The sequence below is a fragment of the Rhodamnia argentea genome, chromosome 8 (assembly GCF_020921035.1).
Source record: "Rhodamnia argentea isolate NSW1041297 chromosome 8, ASM2092103v1, whole genome shotgun sequence".
NCBI lineage: Eukaryota > Viridiplantae > Streptophyta > Magnoliopsida > Myrtales > Myrtaceae > Rhodamnia > Rhodamnia argentea.
Window position 1 is genome coordinate 2,582,825 of NC_063157.1, and position 7,881 is coordinate 2,590,705.

At 42.0% G+C, this 7,881-nt stretch overlaps 1 protein-coding gene across 2 annotated transcripts; it reads left to right on the forward strand.

Annotated features, from left to right (window-relative positions):
• The first annotated feature begins 5,340 nt into the window (after positions 1-5,340).
• On the forward strand, positions 5,341-7,044 carry LOC115738110 (protein BIG GRAIN 1-like A). 2 transcript variants are annotated; one of them, XM_030670626.2, is made up of 2 exons: positions 5,341-6,361; positions 6,425-7,044. In XM_030670626.2, the coding sequence occupies exons 1-2, from the start codon at positions 5,747-5,749 to the stop codon at positions 6,980-6,982; spliced, it is 1,173 nt and encodes a 390-aa protein (XP_030526486.1). In that variant the 5' UTR covers positions 5,341-5,746; the 3' UTR covers positions 6,983-7,044. The 2 variants fall into 2 exon arrangements, with proteins under 2 accessions (XP_030526486.1, XP_030526485.1); XM_030670625.2 differs by having other exon boundaries at positions 5,341-7,044.
• The last annotated feature ends 837 nt before the right edge of the window (positions 7,045-7,881 follow it).

Here is a 7,881-nt window from a genome sequence, read left to right on the forward strand (position 1 = left end):
AAAAAATTTAAAATTTTTAAAATTGTCCACGTCGGCGCTAGTTGTGCCCTAAAGGAAGGTCGACACTAAATAGATCGCTATATCGGCGATGTCGGGCTAAAATTGATTAGGACTAAATTGACAATTAGTTAAATATTTAGGACTAAATTGACATAATTAAAAGATTTGTTATTAAATTGACTCAACTGAAAAGTTTATGATCAAATTGGTTGTCCTATAATATGTTTAGGTTTTGTGGATAATTATCTCTTACATTGATCACATATGCTTTAATAGACTTGATAAGTCTTTCAATTAATCTCAAAAGGTTTCAATCAACACGCTTTTTCATACGACATTAGAGAATACTATCTCGAATTACTCTTTTGATACATCGACAAAATCTACTCAATTTTTCTAAGATAGCTGTAGTGAATCTCCTACCTTTTATTTTAGCAATGATAATAATTATGAAGGTCATTTTCCTTCACAAAATTTGCTAAAAAAAGGAAAAAAAAAAAAAAGAGTCAATACCTAGAGGCCTTCAAAATAAAGTTAAATTAAAATTTGAAGTAGAAAAGCAAGTTCCTAGGATTCACTTTTACCATTGAAATCTTAAATAGCACGTACGATTAAGGAATCGGTGCAAGAAACCCCCACATTAATCATGCATATAATCCGATTATATAATGCTAAGATGAAAAATATTAAGGGCATAATACCATATGTGAAAATGGATAATGAGAAAAGCCAAATAAGGGGTTTAGCAAAATCTCAGGACAATTCACTTCGAAATCGTGTAAGTTTTGCGAAACCACTTCCAATTGTTCTAAAAACTTGAACTTTCACAGGCAATCGTGATTTGTCATTTTAATATTTCAGCGTGCGAAGTCTAAAGATTAGTGGAAGAAAATCTCGAGTTAATCATGTACATGGTCCGATGTGATAACGCCAAATCTTAAAAAAAAGACCGTCGGTGTACTTCACTTCACCAGCAAGCACTTATTATGACCTAGTTGATGTGATGTTCCTTGGTTGACTGTGCAATGAACAAAGAAAAATCTAAGTGGGGAAAAAAAAAAATTGCAGCCCTAAAAAAAATAAGACCAAGCATGCATGAGAAACAGAATGATGGTATGGCTTTCCAACTTGGGATTTCCCAAAACCCATTTTTTTCTAAAAGTACCAATTTTTATTCCATCAGCAGCAATTATAGCTCATTTAAAAATGGCAGATTTCCTTTTTTTTTTTTTTTAAATTTCTCCTTCTAGAAAATTTTACTTTTATTTTATTTTCTCCAAAAGTCAAAGGGATGGGAATGATGAACACAAAGCCTGCAGGGCCAATTGATGATGATCAATGTATAGGGGCCATAAAAGATCTAGATATCTCTTAATGATTCTCAGCGTTAATGATGGAGAATTACTTGAATATCAATCATGAAATTGGGCCATAGAGATCTAAGGCTTGAGTTGAGTCCAAGATAGTTTCCTTTCCATAATCAAGATGCATGCGAAGTACGATTTGCCGAGGCATTCTTCTGAAGTATCTTGACCGTCGATCGATGCAGACCTCGCTTTCCTGTACCGATCATTTGGAATCGTTCGAGATACTACCAATGAGGGGCGCCCTATGGACTGAAGAAAAGAAATCTTCATTCGGATAACCACTTACTAATCAATATGTTTCATCCGTGGTGTGGTAAATAGACGATCACGAAGATGGAGAAAATCGACGTCTCAAGAGATAAACCAACCCCCCCTCCCCTTTTTTCATACTTTTCGCATTCATTTTCGTTTGAGAATGAAAAGAAAAATGCAGAAAACGCGGTTGACAGCATCTTGAAAAAGGATTTCTAATGTGAACAAGAGACTATTTTCAAAACTAAAGTGACAATCCAAATAACTCTCTCTCATCCCAAATGACAAATAAGGGATTTATGGAACCATTAAAAATTTTCTTACAAGTCTTTTTTTTTGTTGGTATTTTCATGTCCTAAAGTTTTATATAAAAAAATACAGGAAACTCTCTTTCTTTCTTTCTTTTTTTTTTCATGAAAACGAAGTACGAAAATGATAATGATGTCCATTTGTCCTTGGTCTACTCCCTATGCACGTGGATGGACATATAATGGAAGAGGGGGTAAGCTTAGACAGAAAAATTCAAATGCTTTTCAAGCATGGCTTTGAATATCATCCATTTGAAGCTCCATTGATGCAAAAGGACACCATACCATTCATACCCTAAGTGCCAAAAATAATTAACACCCCTTCCCTTCCTCATCTTTACACGTCACTCTCTCTCTCTCTCTCTCTCTCTCTTGATTTTCTGAAACGATCGATCATTAAATTCCCCAACAGATGTCGATTGACCACAACCATCACACAAGAAAAAGACAGGAATAGAATCAGCCAAATAACATCTCTCGGGGAAAATTTGTCTAATAAAACCTATCGTACGTATGCCGATTCGGTCTCAAGCTTTTCATTTTCGCCAGTTCAATCCCGAGCCTTCGTGCGAGATTCCAGTGTAGCCCCTCCGACCAATTGCGATGGGAAAAATTGCCGAGGCGGCGGTCCTTCGTCGCCGGCCGCCGCCGCCGTCGGAACTTATGATGTGATATCACGGTCTACGGTGCGGGAATATTCGTGTAGAAGGGAAAGATGTGAGGGATGTGATTGCGACGGTACAATGTCTACCAATATGAACGTGTGTCCAACGTTAAAAGCTGTGGTGGGGTGTTGGAGAGATTGCATTCTCAGGAGTGTGTGGGGGTGAGACATTAAGACATTATTCATTGGTGGGATTGATGCTGATGATCAAGAGAGAGAGAGAGTTTTTACTTTGAAGATGGTTGAATCCTTGTCACTTAATGCTCATCTACTATGATTCTGGGTCCCTAGATTGGTCATTTCTTGATCGGAATGGAATCCCCAAACGTCACATACTTGATCCCCCATCAAACTCATAGAGAGAGAGAGAGAGAGAGAGAGAGAGAGGAGGATCTTGCACTAAGGATAGCACAAGAGACGCCATAAATAGTCCGACTTATACCAATCGATAAGGTACGAAATTCGAAAGATCAAACCCCGCATACGGCACGCCCCGCGAGCAAAAGTATGAAATTAGAGCCCAAACGAAAGCCAAAACCGCTTCACCTTTCGAATCTCGGCTACTTTCCCTACTACAACAACATCACCGTCTCGGGGTGCCGATCCGATCGGCACGACTTTAAGTAACCATGTCTCGTGCATATCCGCAGCAAAGCGAAGTACGTTTCGTGAGCTTGAAGGGAAGAGACATGAATTAGGGGCGAGAGAGAGGAAAAAGAGCAATTATAAAACGACCCGCACGTTGCTTTGCTTTTCTTGGGGCTTGTTTTCTAGGCTTTGTTAAGGATTCTAAGTTGATTTAATTTGCACTTTATCATCCATCGTCTTTGCCATACCGACATTCCCTTGTCCTAATCCTTTCTTACGCTAATCTAATCAAATCTCATCTCAACGTCACTCGTTTTTATTCCTTGGTTCCAATCCATTCCAATCTCTCTCTCTAAAAAGTTGGGAGCCACGAGTGCAATGATTGCCCTCAAACGATGGTCTACTTCGAATTTGATTTTCCTTCTCGATCGTGTTCGAGATCAAGAAAAAGAAAAGGGAAGAAAAAAAGAAGAAGATAATTTTGCGTCGAGATAAACCCAACACGGAATGAAGAAGCTCGTGGGAAAACGACGTGTAGGTTTTGGGAGATTGGCGTTGTCGGCACGATTGGTCCGGCGGTAAAGAAGTCGCCCATCTTCATGAGGTCGCGAGTTCGATTCACGTTGTGAGCGAACCTTTCGGTGGCTCGCGCCACATCGACCAAGCGACACCTTCTTGGAGAGATTTCCGGGCCACTAGTATCTCGGCAGAGCTGCGGCGACGAGCTCGCAAACCCCGAACTTTCTTTCTTTTTTTTGTTTTTTTGTTGCCTCCACGTAAACTTCCATCGATCCAAGGATGAGCGCAAAGCCGCATGCTTTTTGGTACGTGGGCATACGTCGCTTTGGCATCCTAGGCATGTGAATCCAAGAAGGTACGTGCGGATCCAATTCAACAAGGTCAAGCAAAATCACTCAACGATCACATGTTGCAACAATTTATACTTTTTTAGCTTTAGGAGTATAATCGACGTGTCTAATTTAATAAAAATGTTTCCCTAAAAATTTCTCAGTCTACATCGAAAGAAGCAAAACTCACAACCGGCCGCATCATTTGACCCTCCTCCCCGTCGACCCAGATTCGAAAAATAAAGAGACAGTTCACACAATTGAATCCCAAGTTCGGAGATTTTCATTACATTTTTGTCGTTGTTGAGAAATCAAGATTAGAAAAGAATGTGTCCCTTCTAAATCTAGGGTTAGCTTTAGGGAAAGTGCGTAGCTTTTGAAGCGGATGGTCTAGCATTCCCCCTACATTTCAACACTAAGTAAAAAGAGACAATAATCTTAATTGCACCAACTTTTGTACTTCAAAAGATGTCACAAGCATAACAAACTTGGGTAATCTCATTTTCAATCAAGAACATTGCCAAAATGATATCCCTAGCCTACTACTTTCGGTATGACAAATCGGCGAATCGAAAGTCACCCAAGACATATCCGTACTTGTTTAGACCGCTCGTGTGAACATCGGGTTGTCAAGGTCGTTTATTTGGAGATCTTCTCTTTGCGATGATACAGATTTTGATGGGCCGAATTGCATATTCTAAGAGATGATCTTTGTGTCGAACAAGATTCGATCGCCACATCGCTAAGTAGTATCTACACTATCTTGATAGATTGTGCCCTGATAGTTCGGTTGGATGGACTAACTTGTGTAGCATGCACTATGCTAGCAAAAAGTATAGTTCTATGTATATTTGATCCATCAAAATCACATGTTCTAGAGCATAATTAATTACCTTAATATATTATCCACCTCAGTTATTTTTTTGTTAAAAAGATGCTCATGAAATACTTGTTAAAAAACTAAATATTATGACATTGAATAAATCGACGGTTCTCGCAAGATACACACAATCGATATTATATTCTGTAGACCGAATATTTTCATAATAAGTATGTTTAACAAGTGTCTCGAGAGCCCTCGTTAACAAGGGCTTAATAAAATAACGCTGGCCGAGCAAAATAACAAAAAAGACAAAGGAAACATTATCTACGTACATGTAAAAGAAATTACGAGGCGAAATAGTATAGAGTGGGTACAAGTATAATAAAATAGTAAGAACGCCACGTCATCGAATGCCAACCTGGCATCTCTTCCAGCTCGGACATGCTTTGCTCTCGCTGTCTCCTCCCATTATAAGAACTCGGCGACGAAGAGAGAGACTCTGAAATCTCTCTCTCTCTCGCCATGGGCGTGGCTTAAGCTCTCATTACTCTCTCTCTCTCTCTCTCTCTCTCTACCTCGAACATACCACAGCGACTGCGTCTCTGAAACTTTTGCTTTGTGTTTCGTACTCGCATTCACATAGCCCTAGAGAGAGAAAATAAAAGTATTCTCAGAGACTCTCTCTGTACTCTCTCTCTCTCTTGTTCTTGTTCTCTCTCCTCCATGATCGATCACACTTTGCTTTTCCTCTCTCTCTCTCTCTCTCTCTCTCCAGCAGCCTTTTGACACTCTCGCAGCAGACAATTAAAGATAGCCCAAATCATTGAAACTCTCCCTCAACCCGAATTCACTCCACTTCACTTCCCTTCCCTTCCCTTCACTCCCCTATATGACCCATGGATCCCTGTGACGGATCCCACCGTACCCGCCACCACGAGAGGAGAGACAACCCCTCCTTCTCCTCCACCCTCCTCGACGCAATCTACCGCTCCATCGACGGCGAGTCTCCCCCAGAACACCCCATGGTCTTCTACGCCGACGATGCCACGAGGATCAAGCAAGACGCCGCCGGCGTCCGGCGGGACTACCTGATCGAGAAGTGGATGGCGGTCGAGGAGGAGGAGGAGGAGAAGAAGAAGAAGAAGAAGGAAGCGAGCGACGAGAGAGAGGCAGTTCGCCGCAGTTCGTGGAGCCGCTCGATGCCCTTGACGAATTCCAGCTCGAGCTCCTCCGATTCCAGCTCCAGATCCGGAGGAGGGTTCTCGTCGTCCGAGTCGGAGTCCAGGTCGCGATCCTCCGCTTCCTGTTACTCCGTGAGGAGGCCGAAGCCCAAGCCCAAGCCTGCTCCAATCCGCACCAGCGCCTCCGACCGAACAGCCACCGCTTTCGATCGCGGCCAACTCGACCCGAGAAAGAGTCAGCACGCGCAATCTCAGAGGCCGAGCAATAATACGCACGAAGGGCTCGGCTTCGTGAAGACGAAGTCCAAGGCGCTGAAGATCTACGCCGACCTCAAGAAGGCCAACAACAAGCTCAAGCAGCCGATCTCCCCGGGCGCTCGCCTCGCCAGCTTCCTCAACTCGATCTTCACCGTGGGGAGCCCCAAGAAGCCGAAGATCGTCACGAGCTCTGTCGACGGAGACCAATCGGCGTGCTCCTCGGCTTCCTCCTTCTCGCGGTCGTGCCTGAGCAACACGCCGTCGTCGCGAAGCAAGCCGAGCGTCGTCGGCGGCGGCCCCAAGCAACGGTCCGTGAGGTTCTATCCCGAGATCAGCGTCATCGTCGACGACCCCGCCCGACAGAACAAGGACCCGAAGATGGCGGCAAAGATCTCGCCGGCGAAGGTGGAATTCGACAAGCCCATCTTCGGAGACGAGAGCCGGAGGATCGCGGAGGCGGCGAGGGAGATGCTGAGGAGCTATCAGAAGAAGAAGGGGAGCTACGACAACGAAGAAGGAGACGAGGACGAGGACGAGGACGATGCGGCGAGCTGTGCGAGTTCGGATTTGTTCGAACTGGACAATCTGTCGTCGATTGGGTGTGATCAGATGAGGTATAGAGAGGAATTGCCGGTGTACGAAACCACTAATCTAGACACTAATCGAGCCATCGCCAGTGGTTTAGTTCTGTAATTCATGCAAAAACCGAAAAAAAAAATTATATATAAATTAATGGTGTGGGGGGTTTACGTGAAGGGCAATAAGATTGTTCTCTTTGGGTCTTTTTAATTTATATTTTAGTGTGATCTTCGGTAATATATTGCGAATTATTATCGATCCACGGTTATCTCAATTTTCTCGTATACCAGGCATTATTAACGACGGGTAATTGCTTCTGCTTTACCGTGAAATCGATTGTCAATTTGCGTTGTAATTTGATTTTGATGCTTTAAAGAGGGATGGTTTCAAAGTGAAGAAGGGGTGGATGTTGAGTAGAGTTTGAATAGTGTTTGCCATGGAGGGAAGAAAAAGGGTTGCTTTCCATTTTTTCTTTTTATTTTTTGGGAGATTTTAATTTCGGAGGCGAATGTTTTTTTTTTTTTAGGCTGCTAGTCTGACAATCTTGGCAGTTATTTTGACTATACGATCTTTCAATCAATGAATGTTTTATGCAAAATACGCAAGAATGAAATGTGGACTTACAATTGAAATTGTATTTTCCTCGATAATACTGTCAAAAAAGTATTTCTTTTTTTTTAACCTGGGCTCTAGAATCGTGTTCATACTCAATGGGGAAAAGGGTAAAGAAATGAAAAAAAAAATTAAAGTGATGAAGTAAAGGTGAAGATGGTAGTAAAGTAGGCAGATCTTCCACTCTCTCATCATTCATGAGAATACAACAAAAGTAACTCTCTCTCTCTCTCTCTCTCTCTCTCTCTCTCTCTCTCTCATCCACTTGCATAAAAATGGAATTTAGATTACTTTGTATGCTAATTCCAAAAATGATCGCAAGACAATCTACTATAAATAATAATAATAATAATAATAATATAAATTTGCAAGTTGAAGATCTTTTCGTTGACTATTGTTTT